This window comes from Lutra lutra, chromosome 1 (genome assembly GCF_902655055.1).
Source record: "Lutra lutra chromosome 1, mLutLut1.2, whole genome shotgun sequence".
Lineage (NCBI taxonomy): Eukaryota > Metazoa > Chordata > Mammalia > Carnivora > Mustelidae > Lutra > Lutra lutra.
The window spans coordinates 159,720,026-159,741,152 of NC_062278.1; the positions used below are offsets into that span (position 1 = coordinate 159,720,026).

The window sequence follows — 21,127 nt, forward strand, 5'->3', positions numbered from 1 at the left end:
ACTGAAGGAAGTCATGTGAACATCTTCAGAGAATAAAATGGGGGAGGGTGACCAGGCAGTAAAATGGCCAAGGAAGAGCTGAGGATCATGGAGACGCACCCAGGGTGGACGCCCCCAAGGGGTAGGGCTGTATGAAGGCGGGGTGTTGTGGGGGTACAGAGGCAGACATGGACAAAAGAAAAACAAGTTCTTCCAGTGATCCACCCCTTTGCCTGGACCAACTTTTCTTCAAGAAAAAGAGAAAGTATCCCTCATAAGCAGTATCCCAAGGAGGTACAGCTTTTCTTAGAGGAAGCAGGGAAGCCATCATTTGCTCAAGGAAGTTGTCAGTCAGTGAGAATGGGGCAGATGGTACACATTCAAGCTGGCCACTGAGTCTCTGAAGATTGGCCAACGTCCCCCTACTGAGGAATGGGTAAACAAAGAAATCTGTGACATAGCATCTCATTAGCAGCTCTTTTTGACTCTTTATTGCTTTCCATGAAGACACGTACCTTGGTCCATCCAGGAAACTGGATAAAGGTGTCCTGGGGCAAGTCTGGGATCCCACTGGGAATGGAGAAGTTCCCCATATAAAAGGCCGGCAGAGTGTAGTTAGATGAGGTGTGCGCCAAGGCTTTCTCATGGTGGCACTTGTTATAGCCATTCCAGTCTTGCAGGGGTCTGCGCACTGCATTTTCGGTGTCCAGTGGGAAGATCATCCAGTCTGTGAGGATTTTGGAACCGAGGGTCAGGTTAGAAACAAGACCCTGTAAAGGAGAGACAGAGCAATGAGCTGGGGTGGGAAGCAAAAGGCTTCAAGTGTTTCTGTGTCCCTGCCCTGAATCCTTGGGGAGAGCACACTGGGATATGAAACACCAACAGTAAGTGAGACTCAAACCATGTGTACATCAAAGTGATGTTGGGCTGGAGGCCAGAGCTCCTGACCCCACGCCCCCAGTCTTCAGAGTCACTGCTGAATGGACGGGATGATGGAGTCTGAGGCATGGGAGAATGAACGCAGTCAGGAATGCAGAAGAACATTTAGTCACTGTAACGGGGGTTGGAGGGACAGACTCTGTCCCTTCATATAACCAAGAGCAAGTCCTGGCATTGAGCCCCTCAGCAGCCCTCATGGAATGATCACACCTGAGTCCATGTACCCACTGCGGGACTTAGGGAGGTGACATAAACGAGGACACTGATATCTGTGAAAGAGCAGAAAGGGAGTGATGATGATGGTGAACAGTTGTGCCACTCGTCCAGCGGGGTCAGCAGGCCAGGTGTCCACGGAACCGGCCACCTCATCGAAGCCTATGCTCAGGGCTCAGCTAGCTTCCTCTTCCCCGCCTCTCATGTGGCAAACTTCTCCATTCCCCGTAGGATCCCAAATCTGTCCCAGGACAACTCTCAGTACCGAGCCTCAATTGCCCACTTAGTAACTCAATAAACATGAGCCAGGCAGATGTGTGCCAGGCTCTTTGCTGGGCACTGGGGACCCAGCGACTACACAAGAATGCCTGTCACAGCATATGTCAACATGGCCTGTGACAGCCAAGCAGGAAGGCCACTAACTACAGCCTGAGCACAAGGACTTTAACAGGGACATTTCTCTTGGAGGTAAAGGTTGCCCTGCGTGGCCATTCTCTAAGAGAGGAACTGCCTTGCTACTGTGCTGCCAACGAGAGGGTCAGGAAACAGCCCCATACACCGCCTCTGTCCTAGAGCGTGTGGTACCCTCAGTCCTCGGAGGCCAGCCTTCTCTCCTCTGGCGGATGATGAGCCACCTGAGGGGAAGCCTGCATCTCGACATCTCCGCAGCCCCCCGAGCACCTTGTGGAGCCTCTTATGGAGTACAAGCTTAACAAATGTCGGCTGAACGACACTCCTAAAAATGTTGCCCAAGGAATAACATCTGGGCTAGGGCTAGACACCTGGACACAGGGTAACCAGCAGGGGTGAGAGGCCGTGCACTGAGGGAAAAGGCTTTCTACCATTCAAGGCTTTGTCATGGATCGTCCACACCCAGAACACAGAGCAGACCAAACACCGGGCTGGCATTGTCGGCTCCCAAGTGCCTTTTGAAAGTGAGCTGGGTTTGTTCAGCAAAGGAGCAGCGAGGTGGAGTAGCTTCCTCCTTCTGTTTCTCTCTACCGGGTGACTGAACCTGAACACAAGGGAAGGGTTCTCTCTACACAGCACAATGTTCTCATCACCTGCAGGGGACACCGGTCTTCAAACTAACCCAATTCTAAAGCTGCAAAAGAAATCACAGTAGGTTCACTCGCCGAACTTGGCTGAGAGTACAAGCTTTCAAAAACCACCTCTATGTGAAGGGGGCTAGAGGAAAAGAATGCATATGTGAGAGTTTTTATATGGCCTTCCAGAACCTTCTTGGGTGGCACAGGCACGGTCCTGTCAACCTCTGAACGTCACTCCTGACAGGGAGGCCGGTCCTACCTTAAAATCATTGATATATCTGCCATAGTTCACACGCCCCATGTTCTCCACCAGAAGGTCCAGAGTGGCTCCAGCTTTCCCGGTGATGTTCAGAGAGGTCACAGCACTTCGCTCCAGGACTCCCTGTGGCACCTGCAGGGTCAGAGTCCAGTGGGAATTAACTGGAGTGAGAAGGTCAGCAGAGTCAGCTGTCACACTCATTTTCCTGTCTTGAAGGGTCACTGGACTCGGGAGGCCATGCTCTGCTGGCCCCTTTGCCCAAGTCACCGGCTGGGAGGTCAAGTTCCCCCAAACACTGCTCCCTAACCAGGCAACTCTCCAGATGTGGCTCAGAGCAAGGGGAGGTCTAGGCTGGCTTCCTTGGCTCTGGGATGTTTTGCTGCACGTCTATTTTTTTTTTTTTTTTAAAGAGTTTGTTTGTTTATTTGACAGAGAGAAATCACAAATAGAGAGGCAGGCAGAGAGAGGGAGAGAGAGAGAGAGGGAAGCAGGCTCCCTGCTGAGCAGAGAGCCCGACGCGGGACTCGATCCTAGGACCCCAAGATCATTACCTGAGCCGAAGGCAGCGGCTTAACCCACTGAGCCACCCAGGCGCCCCTTGCTGCACGTCTATTTTTAATAGGAAGGGAATGGGGGCAAAAATTCCAGGAGGGGATTCCTGCCCCAGGAGCTGCTTTGTGTTTCACAGCACAAAAGGCAGTCATAAAAAGTGGCTTCCAAACAACGGGGAGAAATGAGGCAAAATCAGATAAATGAGATAAAATCAGAGTTAGGTGGAGCCGTCTTACCTCAAGATACCTGACGGGGAGCATTAACCACGTAAATTACGTAACAGAGTGAGGAAGAACAACAAACACTTAAGCAGCAACATACTCCTAACTTTTTAAAAGGGGAGGTTTCTAAAAAATTGAAGTTACTGACTATAATTCGCTAAGACAACCTCTAAAACGGAATTCAAGAGATTGCCATCAGTGTACATGTGGGCAATATACACGTATGTCCTAGAAACTTGCTCCCACTGAAACGAAAGCCCTCGATCACAACAGAATGGAAACTTTTTTTTAAAATTTTTTTTGAGAGAGAGCAGGAGTGGAGAGTGGGGCACAGGGAGAGGAAGACAGATAAGCAGGCTCCCCGCTGAGCAGGGAACCCAATGCAGGGCTCAATACCAGGACCCTGAGATCATGATCTGAGCCCAAGGCAGAGGCTTAAAAGACTGAGCCACCCAGGTGCCCCCAGAATGGAAACACTTTAATTTAAAAATTTCTGAGCAAATTTCCACCGTTAGAAAAAAAATCTCTTCACATGTTCTTTTACATGATTATTTCAGTGGAAGGAATGGAAACCCTCCAGTGTTTCTCTGCTGTGTTGTGAGACAAAGGTCTGTGTGGACTGTAGCTACCATTACCAGAACAGTCCTTTAAAACAGGATTTCTCACGCGGGATGAAGGCGCAGGGTTAAATGAATCACTGCTCCAGCATGTATAACTCGGACCCTGTCCTCAAGGAGCAAAGGAGACATGGGTGACATTCTGCCACTGGCAGAGAGGATGGCGTGGACTGGGGAGAGCAGACTGGGGAGAGCGCTCCCCTCCAGGTTCAGATGGGTGAGAGGGTGTACTCCAGGCAGAGAGGGAGCATGGGTGAGACCACAATAGCAAGCAAGGGGACACGGCCAAGGGACATCAAGAGGAGACGCACCGCCTGAGTCTGGAAAGGTGGGCAACGGCCCTGAATGCTGTGCTACCAAGGGCAGACCACACGTTGTCTGTCGGGGCAGACAGGCGCGCAGCTCAGAGACAGCTCTTACCCCATCCACGGCGACATAGGCACGGTCATGGACTGCGCTGAGGGGCGACGACAGGGGAGTGGGGTCACTGCAGTCTTGAGGAAGTGTCGTTCGGTACAGCACAAACCCAAAATACTGGTTAGTAAAGGATGCAAGAAAAACACATCAGTCTTTGAAAGATAACAGGGTCACCTCGACTTGTGTGAAAGCCATGTCTAAAATCATACGGAGTAAGAGGTTTCCCCAGCCTCCCACCAAAGTTCGGTCTGGATGAAGGAAACTGGCTGGCATCTTTAGATCACACACTAGCACAGCAGTAACAGCAAGGAACCCATATTTTATCAGAGAGCCCTTTCCCACACGAGGAGACTGGACTTTGGGACATGTTCAGTGATGTGCCCAGAATCACGCAGGGGATCCTATCATACACATCGAAAGGTCATCGATATTATCTCAAAAACACAACACAACAACAAAAAAGACAAACGGGGGCCCCTGGCTGGCTCGGTGGGTAGAGCATGTGACTCTTGAACTTGGGGTTGTGAGGTCGGGTATAGAGATTGCTTAAAAATAAAATCTTAAAACAACAACAACAACAACAAAGCTAAGAATGTTCGGTAAAACATTTTCCAGGTTCTTGGGTTACATGTGCTCTAACATACAAAACAAGAGTCAATCAGAAACCGTTTAAAGTGCAGGGCCGGGGGTGGTGGGGACAGAGATAGTGAGAGGTGGGGGTGTAGCCTGTCGCTAAGTCAGAAAACAGTGGTAGAGAGGCTGATGTCCCTGGTCCAAAAGGAAGGTGCCAGACTACCAGCCCCGCCCGCAACAGCACCTCAGCCTCAGCTGGCGCCCCTCTTGCTGTGGACACTGGCCAGGGTGAGCCAGGTCGGACCCCGCCACACAAGAGCATCCAATGGGTGTCCAACATGGGGCAGAGGAAAGGATCCTCCCGTCTAGGGCCCAGAAAGCAAGGGAGTGCATCTCGGCAAATGCAAAGGTGATTTGGAGGAGCTGAAAAAAAAAACCCACATTAACCTACGTTCCTGTGTTGCAGAAAGGGCCGAACTCAAGAAATGTCACTGGGGCCACCACCCAAGGCTTCTGGCACAAGGATGCCTCCCCTCCAGACCCCAAATCTCCATCTTTTGGCTTTTTTTTCTTTTCAAAGTAACCAGAGTGGTAAGTCCTAACTCAGAGGCTGAGGAACACTTTGTGATGGGGTTCGACAAGGGGGGCGGAAGCCACAGTCCTCCACCCTCCTCCCTGCACCTGTGCCCTCCATGGGTTTCGCTGGAAATGAACATTCAGCGGGCTTGCCCCAGACCTGAAACAGCCAGGGCCCAGGGAGCCCCCCCAGTCAGAGAGCACTGCCTCGGCCAGAGATCACAAAGCACAAGGGGCTGGCCAAGAACAATGAGTGCAGTGTCTATACATTGACCTGGAACTCACTTCCCCGGTTCCAGCTGCTCTAGTGACCACGTCTGGCCCGAGGTGCTCCCCCGCTAGGTGAAGGCAGGTTGCATTTTCTAGACAAAGATAAGGACACACAGCAGGCGCTGGCTGGAACTAGAGCAGGAATTCTACCCAGTGTTAATGAGATGGGGGTCGTTTACTCCTTTCACTGATCACAGGGTTGTTGGAATCAAAATCACAAGTGTAGAAAGAGTCTCCAAGGGGGTGCCTGGGTGGCTCAGTGGGTTAAAACTTCTGCCTTCGGCTCAGGTCATGGTCCCAGGGTCCTGGGATGGAGCCCCACATCGTGCTCTCTGCTCTGTGGGGAGCCTGCCTCCCCACCTCTCTCTGCCTGCCTCTCTGCCTGCTTGTGATTTCTGTCAAATAAATAGATAGAATCTAAAAAAAAAAAAAAAGAGTCACCAGGGCAAAATACACCAAACTAAGATCGGATATGCCATTGTTTTATCACCTTATTGTTCAGACGCCTTCCAGAAGGAGATCTCCACAGAAAGTCAGTGAAGGGGGACCCAGGTAAGTGTCCATTATTTCAAAAAATGGGACTGAATTCCTAACGAAGTGTTCAAACTGAATATCATAACAAAGGGACAAACGGAACCTCTCAGGCATCCGGACACGGCACTCTGAGGAGGACACATCGCTTTTGTCATGCTCATGCCAAATGTGTTACTGAGGCTAGTCCGGGAGGGGCAGGCTACAAAACAACAGGCCCAAACTCTTCAGAAATGTCCATGTTGCAAGAAAGGGAGAGAGGAAAGACAGGACTTAGGAACAGCTACGGATGAAGGAAGACTAGAGGGACATTGTAACTAAATGCAATGCGTGATCATAGACTACAAACTGGATTCGAAAACAGTTAGCCATGAAGGACATTACTGGATATGTAACCACAGAAAGCATATTAAATAATAGGTTATATGAACGTCAAATGTTTTAGGTGTGATCATTATATTGTGATTATATAGAAGAATGTCCTTTTTCTTAAAATATATAGGCTCTGCTATTTAGGGGTGAAGCGTCAGGATATGGACCACAAACTCAAATGGTTCAAAGGCGGCAGGTGACTGCCTGCGTGTGCTCCAAGGCAACTGCTAGTGCTTAGTGAATCCAAGTGAAAGCGATATGCGTGTGATACTTTCCTTGCAACATTTTTAGCTTTGAAAGTTTCTAAAATAAGAAATCGAGGAAACATTTTTAAATACATATGAGGAGCGCCTGGCTGGCTCAGTCGGTAGAACATGCGACCTTGATCTCAGGTCGGGAGTTTGAGCCGCATGATGGGTATGGAGCCTACTTAAAGAAAATAAAAATTAAAAAAATCTGAGGCAGCGCCTGGCTTAACCACATACACGCATGCACACACACTCAGACACGCACACACACACACACACACACACACACACACACACACACACACGTGCTCTGCTCTGTTCTCTTTAAAAGCAGGAAAGAGATTCTCCGAGAAACTAATCTATTAAGAGCACAGTCCTGGGGCGCCTGGGTGGCTCAGTGGGTTAAGCCTCTGCCTTCAGCTCAGGTCATGATCTCAGGTCCTGGGATGGAGGCCCGAATTGGGCTCTCTGCTCAGCAGGGAGCCTGCCTCCCCCTCTCTGCCTGCCTCTCTGCCTGCTTCTGATCTCTCTCTGTCAAATAAATAAATCTTAAAAAACAAAAAAAAGAACACAGTCCCATACCTTTGAGCTAACAAGGACAAAAAATTAAACTGTCTTGTGTATTACAGTGTGGTTTTCCTTTAGTAATAAAGATTAATTAGATCAGAAATGTGCTCAGTTTATAGCTTGCACTACAGAGTCACGCTGAATCAGGCTGAGTTACGAGCTTATTGGAGTAATAATAAGCAACAGGGAGGTAGGCTGATAGGAAAGGTCAGCCCAGCATGCAGTACTTAACGCTGAAGAGAGCCTGGAAATCAGTGGTGAATTTACCTGGGATGTGATTTATCTGCCTACGGTTCTGGTCCCTGGGCTCAGGACAGGCCCTGCAAGGCAGTGCAGAAAGCACATTTCTGTAAGGAGAGGAACTCTGGAGGCCTACCTGTTTCACCTGGATGAATGTCAAGGGATAAAGGCTTTTTACAGGCCCGGGCGGACACAGAATGGTCAGCGCGTCCTCCACTGTCTTTAACTGAAAAGAAACAAAAGCAGCACTCACTCCCTGTCACCCCTCCCTGGTATTCGGGGTGGAGGGCAATGTCATTGGCAAATTCTCAAAGAGATGAAGGTATTTGCCCAAATCCCTAAGTAGAACTAAGTGGTTCAAACTCCGCTCAGTGCTGCACAGTCACCTTCAGTCATGTTCATCCATGAGTTAGGGGCTCTGGATGAAAAATAACCGAGGGTATTCATAAGGTTTCAAGCATATCTATTCGCAAATGCAACCTCCTTTTATAGATGGCCCTTAAAATGAAGACCAAGGCTCTGAGGCTACCTCCTCTGTAAAGCCTTCCCCAGCACCCTTGTGGGAAGTCACCATGGCTGTGCCTTCCTTTGAACTTGTCTGGGGTGTATTTTCCATGCCTGCATCACTGACTAGTCGCTTACCTTTGCCGTCCTTGCCAGACAGCCAGCTCCATAAGGGCAGGGTCTGTATGGCACGGTGTCCCCCAATACCCAGCACATAGTATACACTCAATAAATACTTATTATATTCAGTCCAAATGGCTGTGTATTCTTGCACCCCAAGAAGCTTATTCTGATGCAGTAACAAGGATGGTAACAGCTACCGAGCACTGAGTGCCTACTAAACTCCAGGCGACAGCACCCTACATGCACACCTCACTGAGTGCTCATGCCACCCAGGGAGGCTGCCCTCGCTGTCCCCACATTAGTGATGAGGAAACAGGTTCTCAGAGAGGCTCACTGTTAGGTTTGGCTACAAACCCCAGACTTCCTGCAGCGTGATACTGGCTGCGAATTTCATAAACACTTTCAGGGTCACCTTACCTTGCTGATGTGTGCGATCAAGGAACACAAAATCTGAAGTACAATTCCATCAATTCAGCTACTCATGTGGATGTTTTTCTATTTGGACAGCTAAAGAAATTCAACTCACAGTAAAAGGTTCTATCCTATACGACCATGTCCAACGTTAAGTTAATTCAGTTGTATGCTAACTTGCTACCTGAAATTGTACATGTTTCGTTAATAATGAAAAGCAATTTCTGCTTACACAATTTTCCTTCATGATAAACAGAATGCATTTTTGGTATTAAGATTGGTTTTGCAGGGATGCCTGGGTGGCTCAGTGGGTTAAGGCCTCTGCCTTTGGCTTAGGTAATGATCCTGGGGTCCTGGGATCGGGTCCGCATTGGGCTGTCTGCTCGGCAGGGAGCCTGCTTCCCCCTTTCTCTCTGCCTGCCTCTCTGCCTACTTGAGATCTCTCTGTCATAATAAATAAATAAAATCTTTAAAAAAAAAAAGGTTGGTTTCCCTTTGTTTTGCAATGTTGCTGTATTAAATATTTGCAGTTATTTTCTGTTGCATAAAAATAAATTTCTCACAGCTCCAAAACAAATCAACTTTTTCCTTAAGTAGCAGCAGCACTGAAAATGTAGAAGGTGCTCCCTTTACAAGTGTGATTAAAGTCTGATTAAACTAAATAAAGATTCCTATCAGGCAGACAGACCACAGTCTTTGTAGAATGTAACACACGTATCTGACACTAGGTGGAAAATGTTACGAGAGCTCAACCAACCATAATTATCAAAGGGCTTTAGGAACGGAAAAATTATACAATCATGTTTGGCATTTTGGTTAAAGATAAAAACTTACACTAGTTTAGAATCAAGATTCTTAAGAAATATGTAACTGCTCTTTTTTTTTTTTTTTCTTGTGAGTTAACAGATGTAGGAGTTAGGGATTATAAAAGGGGAAATCCTGAAAACAAAGATGGTCAAAACAAATTGATTTTGGTTTACGTCACTCCTGAGAAGGAAACGAAATCTCCCCTCTTTTTCTTTCCTAGAATAAAATGTCTCTTATTTATGATTAATTTTTAGCTCTTCCCCTTGATGTCTCATTTACCATATAAACCACAGGGCACAAAAATTAGGACATGATTTTTAGATGAAGGGGAGGATACTGAATTGTGCAAAGATCTATGAAAATGCTGGTGATTTTTGAGAACCCCTGAAAAAAAGTAAATAAATTATGGAAAGGAGCCTCACCAGCCATAACGAGGTGCCATGTTATTCCCACAAAGGCTCCTGAAGCTCCTTTGGATGACTAATCATTGAACCAAAATGACCTGCATGGTCTAAGAATGCCCATCTCCTCCTGCTCATGCCCCGTGTGCTCACCTTGTCAACCTGCACACATACCCTCTCACCTCTCACGCCCCACCCCAGCAGTCTCACAGAAAACAAACTCAGAGAAAAATAGAACCAAAGCCCCAGAGCAACACTTTCACTCACAACTGCTGAGTTCCACTTCCCCACTCTCAACAGATCTGTTTATGTGCCCTCTTACCTTCTTCAGAGCAACTTTTCCATATGCAAACTTGGGTGTAGATGGAGGGATAAAACCTTCTGGTACTTTTTCAAACTATAAACCGGAGTGGAAAAAGAGAAGATAAAAAGCTGTTAAACCCTCAGAAACACAGCGATACAATTCATTTTTCAAAAGGAGGCTCAAAGACTCAAACAATAGTGCCAGCAATTCTTGGAAAGGCAAAGGAACAAAAGACTTTCTCCACCAGGGCCGGGTAAAGTTTTTACTTCTAAGTGTGTGCCTGTGTATTTTGCCTGCATTTTTTTTTTTTTTAAGATTTTATTTATTTATTTGACAGAGAGAGATCACAAGTAGACGGAGAGGCAGGCAGAGAGAGAAAGGGAAGCAGGCTTCCTGCTGAGCAGAGAGCCCGATGCGGGACTCGACCCCAGGACCCTGAGATCACGACCCGAGCCGAAGGCAGCGGCCCAACCCACTGAACCACCCAGGCGCCCCTTTTGCCTGCATTTTAAGCTCCAGGAATCATTCAAATAATTACAGAACAAAAGACTTCAAAACAGCAAAAACAAGGGGGAAAAAATGAGGTGGGGTGGGGGGAGAAAAGGAAGAAGGCCCACAGCAAGACAGAAGCTGAAAGAAGGTAGCCCTAGTAGGGAGAAGTGTTGTTTGTAGGTTAAATCTTACTGGTAGATTAAAGTTTTGTATCAGTGTTAAATCTCCTGTGGTTTATATAAGAGCATATTCCAACCTATTATGAAACACACACTGAAGTATTTAGGGGTAAAGGATCATGACATATGCAACCCTCCAGTGGTTTAGAAAACCCAAGGAGGTGGTAAGGGGCAAATGATGAAGCAACAGAGTGTAATGTTGACATGGGTAAATCTGGGTGTGGGATAACTCAAGTGCTCTTTGTACTACTTTTATTTTTAAAACTCTTTGGTTTTAACTCTGAAATTATTCTTTTTTTTTTTTTTTAAGATTTTTTATTTATGTGACAGACAGAGATCACAAGGAGGCAGAGACAGAGAGAGAGAGGAGGAAGCAGGCTTCCCGCTGAGCAGAGAGCCCAATGTGGAGCTCGATCCCAGGACCCTGGGATCATGACCTGAGCTGAAGGCAGAGGCTTTAACCCACCGAGCCACCCAGGCGCCCCAACTCTGAAATTATTCTTAAATAAAAAGTAAAAACTAAAATAAAAATTAAAATTAAATATTAAATACACATACACACACACACACACATTTACATTAGAGTCAGAAGATGTAAGTACCAGGTCTTAAAAAGTTTGTGTCTAGGGACGCCTGGGTGGCTCAGTTGGTTAAGCGTCTCCCTTCGACTCAGGTCATGATCCCAGGGTCCTGCGGTCGAGTCCTGAATCGGGCTCCTTGCTCAGCAGGGAGCCTGCTTCTCCTTCTGCCTGCTACTCCCTCTGCTTGTGTTTTTTCTCTCTCTCTCTCTGACAAATAAATAAAATCTTAAAAAAAAAAAAAACGTCTGTGTCCATCTCCAAGTAGGTTGCATTATGATCTTTCAGGCTCCTTACATTTCTTTCCGCCTCCCTTCTCTTCCTCCCTTTCTTCCTTTCAGTTTCCCTTTTGAAAAGTAATTTAAGAAAGAAAATAAGAGACTGTTATAATGAAAAGCAATAGTCTCCTTGACTCACTATTCTCTTAGCTCTATTCTTCAGAGGAAACCATTTTAAATTCATTTAGTTGTTCCATTTTCACAATTCTGGTCTCTAAATAATATACTTATCTGAGATTTCTTATTTGATCTATTAAAACATTATCATTGATTTAATACATGAGAACTTAGCTCCATTGTACTATTCTGGATATCTCTCTTTCTTGACAATTTGGTTATATCACCATTTTCAGTTTCTCTACTGGTTACCTTTGTAGCTTGAAATAATATACCTTTATTTCTTAGTTCCATCAGTTAAGATTATTTTTGTATCCATGCCTTTTAAGATAAGGCTATTTGCATCCTTCCCTGAGCTCTCTTCACTACTCCCACCCCAAACCATCAGCTATACCTTTATATTGTCAAGGTTAAAACAGTCTATCCTGTACCCATACATCTTCCCTTCACCTGTATTTTGAGTCTAACTTCAAAATCAACCAATAGTGCTCATGCTCACATGATTATAATTATAAAAACATGACTCTCTGCAAAATTAAGTATTTTATACCATGATGGCCTGTTCTATCTTGTTCAGCTTTTTGTTTTTTTCCTCCCCTGGGGTTTCTAATTGCATTTCTTTTTTTCCTGTCTGCCTTTAGGTTAACACCTCTATAGGTTGTTCCAAACTTCCAAAGATGGTATCAAGTTTTTTCAAACACTTCTTACCCCCTAGGAAACTCCCTATTGGAACTCTCAAGTCTTCTTACTCCGAGGGACTGACTCTCCTTTAGGCTTGACATTCTGGGACTTCTCTTCATTGTTCTCCTGGTTTTAGCTTCTGTTTCTAGGATCTTATAACTACCTCATTTCACTGGAGCAATCTCAAGTACTTCCCAAGTACTGGTATGTGAAAGGAAAAATTTTTAAAACTTTGAATGTCTGAAAATGGCACATTTAGCTGATAATTTGGATGGCTATAGAATTCTATGTTGAAAATCATCTTCCTGGGCACCTGGGTGGCTCACTGGGTTAAGCTACTGCCTTTGGCTCAGGTCATGATCTCAGGGTCCTGGGATCGAGTCCCGCATCAGGCTCTCTGCTCAGCGGGGAGCCTGCTTCCCCTCTCTCTCTCTGCCTGCCTCTCTGCCTACTTGTGATCTCTCTCTCTGTCAAATAAATAAATAAAATATTAAAAAAAAAAGAAAAAGAAAAAGAAAATCATCTTCCCTCAGACAGGAAGATGTGTCTTCCCTGTATCATCCAGTATGATTCATACCAAGCTTGTTGTTCTTTCAAAGGTGATTGGCTTTTTCCTCCCTAGAAGCTTGTAAGTGCTTTATTCTCTCTGTTTTAAATTTTTCCAAGGATGTGTTTGGATATGTATTTTAAATTTATTATTCTGGGCAACTCAAATATCCTTTTCTGTTTTGGAAAAAAATTCTTTGATATCTTCTTTTTCTCCATCTTTTTCCCTTAAAGGTAAATTAGACATTCTAGATTGTCCCTCTATATCTCTCATCTTTTCACTTTTCCATCTCTGTCTTCTGGTTCTAATTTCTAGGAGATTATTTTTTATTTGGGAGAACAAAAATATGCTTTTTCAAAGCATCACATTCTTATATTGTGGAAACATCTTTTCATATGTCTCTGAAAGATATAAATTTGAGAGGATCTGTTTTGTTTAGCTTAAGATCTTTCATTCCTGTCCCTGAGCCTTCTGTTACCTTTATGTTATTTTTCTGTTTATTTCATTTTGGTCTTTCTCTTTCCCTTTACAGTTTTTATGGATGTCCTCAAACATTTGGCCACCCTTGGCCGTCCCAACACATTTAATGGTAATGCAAATGAATGCACCAGCACTTGCATAACTATCCTCTCTATGCCAGTCCTGCCCTATGTGCAGAAGCAAGCACTGTCCAGTGGGGAACTCTGTTTTAGGATGATTTGGGAGTCAGACATAATACATAGGGTTTTTGCTCTCAGGCTGCACTTTTTTTAAAAAATTCTGATTTTTTGGGGCGCCTGGGTGGCTCAGTGGGTTAAGCCGCTGCCTTCGGCTCAGGTCATGATCTCAGGGTCCTGGGATCGAGTCCCACGTCGGGCTCTCTGCTCAGCAAGAAGCCTGCTTCCCTCTCTCTCTGCCTTCCTCTCCGTCTACTTGTGATCTCTCTCTGTCAAATAAATAAATAAAATCTTTAAAAAAAAATAAATAAAATAAAAAATTCTGATTTTTTGACTGTTAAAAAGATACTTCCCTGATAGTCTGTTTGAAAGAGGGGTGGAAGAGTGGAGGACCTGATGGGAAATTAGCCTTCTTAGTTTTAGCTGTTTCATTCTGTCTCTTGACACACCTGCACTTCTAGGATCCTGGGCTCTGGGGTTCTTCTTTTTTTAAAGATTTTATTTATTTATTTGAGAGAGAGCAAGAGAGGGGAGTAGGTCAGAGGGAGAAGCAGACTCCCTGTAGGGCTGGGAGCCTGATGCGGAACTCGATTCCAGGACTCTGGGATCGTGACCTGAGCCGAAGGCAGTTGCTTAACCAACTGAGCCACCCAGGTGCCCTCTCCGGGGTTCATTACCTGTTTCTATTACCCTCTCTCACACTCACTGGAAACCTAGAGTTCCTCATGCTACTTCCTCAGCCCCCTCCACCTATTTTTGTTTCCAGAAAGTCTCTAAAATCTCTCATGCATAGATAGCTTCCTTCTTGTTGGCTTCACTTTAAAGATTTTACTTATTTATTTGAGATATAGAGAGTGAGAGAGAGAGAGAGAGCATGAGCATGGGGGAAGGGTAGTGGGAGAAGCAGACTCCCTACTGAGCAGGGGCTCAATCCCAGGACCCTGAGATCATGACCTAAGCTGAAGGCAGACACTTAAGCCACCCAGGCACCCTTGTTGGTTTCATTAAAAAAAAAAAAAAAGTCTTTTTTTTTTTAATCATTTAATAACATTTGAAAGGCAGAAGAGATTAGTATGTGGTCAGTCAGCCATTTGAACTAGAAGTCCTTTATATTTCTAATACTCTATGAATCAATACTTCTGTGAAATTTTTCAAAAAGTACATTACAATGATCTTCATGATTTGTATTAAAATGAATGCAAGGCCAAGGAGTTATTACTGTTGATCCCAGACAGACAAAATGTGAACTCTCTTCCAGTCTTCCCTACAGTCCTAGAATGCATTCATTCTCCTTTGGCCGTTTACCCATCTCTTCCTCCTCCACCTCACCTTCCGGTCAAGAGAAGCAGAAAACACAAATACACAGAGGGGACCTGAGAATACTCTGATTTGTTTTCCAAAGTTCCCTATTCACATGCACAAAGCAGTGACCACATCATATCTAACTTAGAAAGTCAAAGTAGAGTCCAGTCTAACAAGGACTACCATATTGGAAGAAAAACTCACTATACGGACATCCTTCTTTAACCTCCCTTCACCTATTCACCTCCATTCACCATTAACCTCATTCACAGTGATGGAGTGCTTCTCTGGAGTTTTGTCATCTCATTTGCCACTCACAAAGGCCTTCACAGCCAGTATTGTATTTCCTTTTTAGAGGCGAGACTAAGGAACTTGTCAAGATTATCAAGAGGGTAAAGGAGTGAGCTGGGTTCCTGACTCTAAGTTGTGTTTCTACAGTTCCATCTGACTTCCTTTATTGTACAACAACAGTACAATAGAAAGTGTCTTCTATTAACTAAACATAATTCCAAAAACAAAAACAACCCACAGAAACTTTTCTCTTTCATTTTTCCTCCTGGCCCTCCCCTTATGCATATATACCACGTAAGGTTAGAGATAGTAGCAATTTGTTACTGCTACTTACCAAAAGTACTTCTGGCATGACCAAATACTGACAATAATTTTATTTATTGCATATTATATTCAAATGGATATGACCATCCTTTCAGTATTAGGAGCTAAATCATTTCCAATTTTTGATATTACAAATAACACTGCAATGAACAACTTTATGTTTACAGTATTATCTTGGTTTAAAAAAATCCTTTTGGGGCACCTAGGTGGCTCAGTTGGTTAAGTATCTGCCTTCAGCTTGGGCCATGATCCCCAGGTCTTGGGATTAAGTCTCTGCTCAGTGGGGAGTCTGTTTCTCTCTGTCCCTTTGCTGTTCCCCTTGCTTATGCTCTCTCACTCAAATCAATAAATAAATCTTAAAAAAAAAAAAGAAATGTCAACAATCAAAATACATATATATTTTTAAAGATTTTATTTATTTATTTGACAAAGAGAGAGATCACAAGTAGGCAAAGAGGCAGGCAGAAAAAGAGGGGGAAGCAGGCTCCCCGCTGAGCAGAGAGCCCGATGTGGGACTCGATCCCAGGACCCTGGGATCATGACCTGAGCCGAAGGCAGAGGCTTAACCCACTGAACCACCCAGGCGCCCCCCCTAAAATACTTTTTTTTTTTTAGGATTTTATTTAAATGATTTTACAGAGAGAGAAAGAGAACACAAGCAGGGGAAGCAGCAGAGGGAGAGGGAGAAGCAGGCTCCCCACTGAGCAGGTAGCCCAATGTGGGGCTCAAACCCAGGACCAATGGATCATGACCCTAGCCAAAGGCAGACGTTCAACCGACTGAGCCACCCTGGAACCCCTAAAAAAATCTTTTTAATAAAGGCCCAAGTGAGGAGTTACTAGGTTACATGATAGGATCATTTTATATGAACCTTAATTTAGTGTATACCAAGGGGCACCTGGGTGGTTCAGTTGGTTAAGCATCTGCCTTTGGTTCAGGTCATCATCGCAGAGTCCTGGGATCAAGCCCTTCGTTGGGATCCCTGCTCAGTGGGGAGTCTGCTTGTACCTCTCCCTCTGCCCTTCCCGTGGCTTGTGCACACTCTCTTATTCTCTCTCAAATGAATAAATAAAATCTCTAAAAAATATATAGTGTTCATCATCGTTAGCCATCAGGGAGATTCAAATTAAACCACACTGAGATGTCACTTTACACCAGTTAGAATAGCCAAAATTAACAAGACAGTGAACAACAAGTGTTGGAGAGGATGTGGAGAAAGGGGAACCCTCTTTCACTGTTGGTGGGAATGTAAGTTGGTACAGCCACTTTGGAAAACAGTGTGGAGATTCCTTAAGAAATGAAAAATAGAGCTTCCCTATGACCCTGCAATTACACTACTGGGCATTTACCTCAAAGATACAGATGTAGTGAAAAGAAGGGCCATCGCTACCCCAATATTTATAGCAGCAATGGCCACAGTTGCCAAATGCTGGAAAGAACCAAGATGCCCTTCAAAAGATGAATGGATATGGTCCATATATACAATGGAGTATTATGCCTCCATCTGAAAGGTAGAAGAAGGGGAGAACTGAAAAATGAAGCTTGAGGGTAATAGGGGGTCAAGTCATGGAAGGCATCCTGATCAGATCAGCATTTTAGGGAAATGACCGGAAGACAGACTAGAAAACCCAAGTCTGTAGGAAAGGAAAAGACTAGAGCCACAAGAGGGTAGGCAATGCTTTAAAAATCTGCCATTTGTTATGTAATGTTCATTTTGTCATCCTCAATTGTCAGTCATAAAACACCATGTTTCCACCAGCACCATGGATCAGATCAGTAAGAGACAGCTTGTGTCTACTCACTGAGCTAATATCATTCCATCCATGAAACAAGAAGGACAATCAATCAGCCAGTGTAGACTGGTCCTTGGTCAAGTTTCAAACTTCATTAGGTTTTCTTTTTTTGGAAGATTGATTGATTGATTGTGTGAGCAGTGGGGAGGGGTAGAGGGTGAGGGAGAGGATCTCAAGCAGACTCAACGCTAAGCATGGAGCTTGATGTGGGGCTCAATCTCACAGCCCTGAGATTATGACCTGAGCTGAGATCAAGAGGTAAATGCTTATCTGAGTGGGTCACCCAGGCTACCCTTCATTTAGCTTTGAAGTACTAAAAGTCACTGTGGTCATTTTAGCATTCTGAGTCCCCACCCAGCCCCAATGCCCACCTCAAGGAATCCTAAGATTTGCTCCAATTATCAAGGTCCTCAACATATAGCTTGATTAATTTCTGTAAAATGACCTATCTCCAAAAAGCCATCTGGATTTTTATCTTTAATAGAATCCCTATGAAGAAGTGTAACAAAACTCCTCAAAAATGGGTCTTAAACTAATTCAAAAGCATTAAAAATAAACTCATCACTGAGTAAGGCCCCTCGCAGGGATTGGTAGGGAGGAGGAGGTTGCTGCCCTACATCTCATGGCTCATCCTCGAGGTCAAAGTGTTAACCATGTCTGGTTGAGTTTTACCCACACCAAAGAGAATACCTTAGAAAATGCAAATGTCATGAGCTTTGTCATACCTTAAAGAATCATATGCAAAGGGCCACCTGGAGCCTTTTATCACTGAGCACAGGTCTGCGCAGCCTGATGGGAAATTATCCCTGGGCGTCCATGTTAGTGGAAGATATTGTCCACTGACACCCAGCTTGCTCTTGAAATAGATATAAAAAAGAGACCCATTCTACTTTTTAAGTCTCTGCTGAAGGAAGAGACAGGAAGAGCTATATATGGGGGTATTTATGATCCTATTCTTTTCCTCAATGCAAGCAAATATTTTGAATATCATTTAACAAACCACCCAAGTGAACATCTACAAAGTCTCCTAAGAAAGAGCCCACTTTTAAAGTAGTTAATTTCTCTCTTCCAAACCTAAAAGAAGAGAAGAGGGAAAGCTTTCTGAAGATTGTCTCCTTCATGGGTTCATCTTACTATGCTCACTGGTTAAATGCTTGGGATCCCCTGGGTTTGCCTTTGCTTGGCCCTGTCCTTCTTACTGAGCTCTCCATGGACAATCCCAACCTCTCCTGGATGTCAGCCTCTACTTCCACTGAGGACCGTGTCCTAATGACTTCTTCCAGAGTTTCTCCCTCTTAAGAGAGAGACTTGCTGTATAGACACCTCCACCTGGATGTCCCCGGAAGCATCTGGAGCTGCATAAGCCCAGAACAGAAGTTGTTTCCCCCTCCCCCTTCCCAGCCTGTGCCTTGTCTGCAATTCTCTATAGTGGCTACTGCCTGTAATACCCATCCAGTTATCCAACCAAAGCTGTAACCTGGACAAATCAATGACTTCTCATACTTTCTCACACCTGCAGGTGTTCAGTTGCTGAATCTTATCAATTTTACTTCCTTAACTTTGTTCAAATCTAGAGACTTCCTCTCCAATCCCTGCTGCTCCTGCCACCATGTCATTCCTAGGTTATGGCAACAGCCTTCTAGCTCATCTTCTGCCTCCAGAAATGTCTGCAGGGAGGATCCTGGCAGTGTGCTCACATGGTCATAGGTGTTTATAAAATTTGCAGAAGTACTATAATTTAACCACAACAGGCTAAGACCCTTGTCTCCTTTTGCTCCAGCTTCTCTGTGTCGCATAACCCTTTTATGTCAGGAGACCCTGCTAAAGCATTTCTGGAATTCAAAGGAGAGCTGAGGTGTAGATTTATTTAATTTGGGTGTAAAATATATCTACATAGTTCACCGTCACTTCCGTGGATAGGTAACTTACCAGTAACAGATTATTCCTAATACCCAATATGCTGACTCACTTGCATATCACTCGATGGTGCCCTGAGGCACCCAGCCTCAGAAGTATGGGGGTTCTGGAGGAGACACAGGGTTTCAAATGTATAGGGCCAGAGCCTGTCTGCAGCAATTTCCTCCAAATACTGTAGCTCATGTAGGAAGGAACTGGAGAGTCCCCCAAATTTGTTAATAATCCTAAACATTTATATAACATTATCAGTAACAAAATGTGAAATTTTCTGTTTTCTAAACTTTCAGTACAGATTAAAAGACAAAGTTCAATCAGCCACACTGAAGAGAAAGATTTCCATTCTCTCTAGAGGAAAAGATTACAAACATAAGAGAGACAAAAAATAGCATGCAGCCAAAAGAATGTAAGGAAAGAAGGATAGCAGTTATATTTTAAATAGTTAATAAATCCAAAATGTGTTTTTTTTAAGTTTTGTGATGTTTGTGATTATTTTAAACTTTAAAGTTTTAAATTTGTAATAATTTTTCTTACTCATTTAAATACACATTTGGGGTGCCTAGCTGGCTCGATTAATGGAGCATAAGACTCTTCATCTTGGGGTTGTGAGTTTGAGCCCCCTGTTGGGTGTAGAGATTACTAAAAACAATAAATACACATTCATTTTTGTTGCCTTATCCAACACCCTTTCTGAAATGCATATCTGAATACATCACTTTCTTCACGTTCCTCAACAGAGTGTAGGCAACAGCATTAATGTTCCTGGTGATAATGTCACCTATCTATTAAGGAGAGAATAGAGTGGTGATGATTTACAGTGGAAAGAGATCAGGGAGCAAAACAGACCTGGAGACAGTTAATGGTCTCTGATAACCTAAGAGAAGAATAAAGTTAAATCCCTACCTCACTCCCAACAGCAAAAACAGCAATTCCATATACATCAATATTTCCACTAAAATATGAAATCACAAAAATTTTAAGTGCTCCACAGGAATTTATTTACACTACTAGTCTAGGGAAGCAGCCATGAAAGAGAGAAGGGGGTAGATTTCACGAGGTAAAAATTCAGGATTGTTTTTTACAGGAAAAAAAAAAGATGAAGAAACCCCCAAACTGTTAAAAATGCCCAATAATAGAACTCTTGCAAATTACACAGAAGACAAACGGGCAAACGGAGAAATTGTGAAAGAATCAACATAAGTAGTTCACAGAAAAGGAAACGTGGATGGACAATTTATGCATGAAACGGTGGACAACTCTAGTACTCATCACTAAAGAAATTCAGTGCTTTCTTTTAAAATGATCCTTTATACCTATCAAATGGCAAGGTCAAAAAGCCTGATAATTCACAGTATTGGTAAACGTGTGGGGAAGTACAATTTCATTAAAGGGCCATTTAGTAGTATCAATCAGAATGTCAGAGGCAAGCAACATCGACCCATTCCATTTCAAGAAAGTTTTCTACAGCTATCTTTGAACTGGTCCAATCCCGCCTCACCTAAATGGCTGCAAAAACCTTTGATTTTCCTGTTCTATCCTTGTCTTGCCTCCCAGAGTCTAGTCTCCACATAGCAGCCTGAGCAATCCTTTAACGACTCTGTTCAGCTCTACAGTGTCTCTCCATTTCACTCAGAGTCAAAGCCAAAATCCTCCAACAGCCAATAAGGCCCTAGGGGACCAGTTCCCTGCTATGTCTCTGACCTCATCTCCTACCACTCTCCCCTTGGCTCACTAGGCTTCAGCCACACTGGCCTCCTTGCTGGTTCTTTAAAATGCCAGGTGCATGCCCACCCTCCTACTGG

General features: G+C 44.3%; 1 protein-coding gene across 2 annotated transcripts in view; it reads right to left on the reverse strand.

The window, feature by feature from the left end:
- Positions 1 to 21,127, reverse strand: part of GLB1 (galactosidase beta 1) — an 81,006-nt gene that overhangs the window by 16,752 nt on the left and 43,127 nt on the right. For both annotated transcript variants that reach the window (XM_047741482.1, XM_047741484.1), the window contains exons 11-15: positions 10,192 to 10,266; positions 7,760 to 7,849; positions 4,250 to 4,363; positions 2,440 to 2,571; positions 495 to 749 (exon numbers count right to left, since the gene is read on the reverse strand). In XM_047741482.1, coding sequence (XP_047597438.1) covers positions 495 to 749; positions 2,440 to 2,571; positions 4,250 to 4,363; positions 7,760 to 7,849; positions 10,192 to 10,266 — 666 coding nt within the window. The remainder of the gene's footprint in view (positions 1 to 494; positions 750 to 2,439; positions 2,572 to 4,249; positions 4,364 to 7,759; positions 7,850 to 10,191; positions 10,267 to 21,127) is intronic.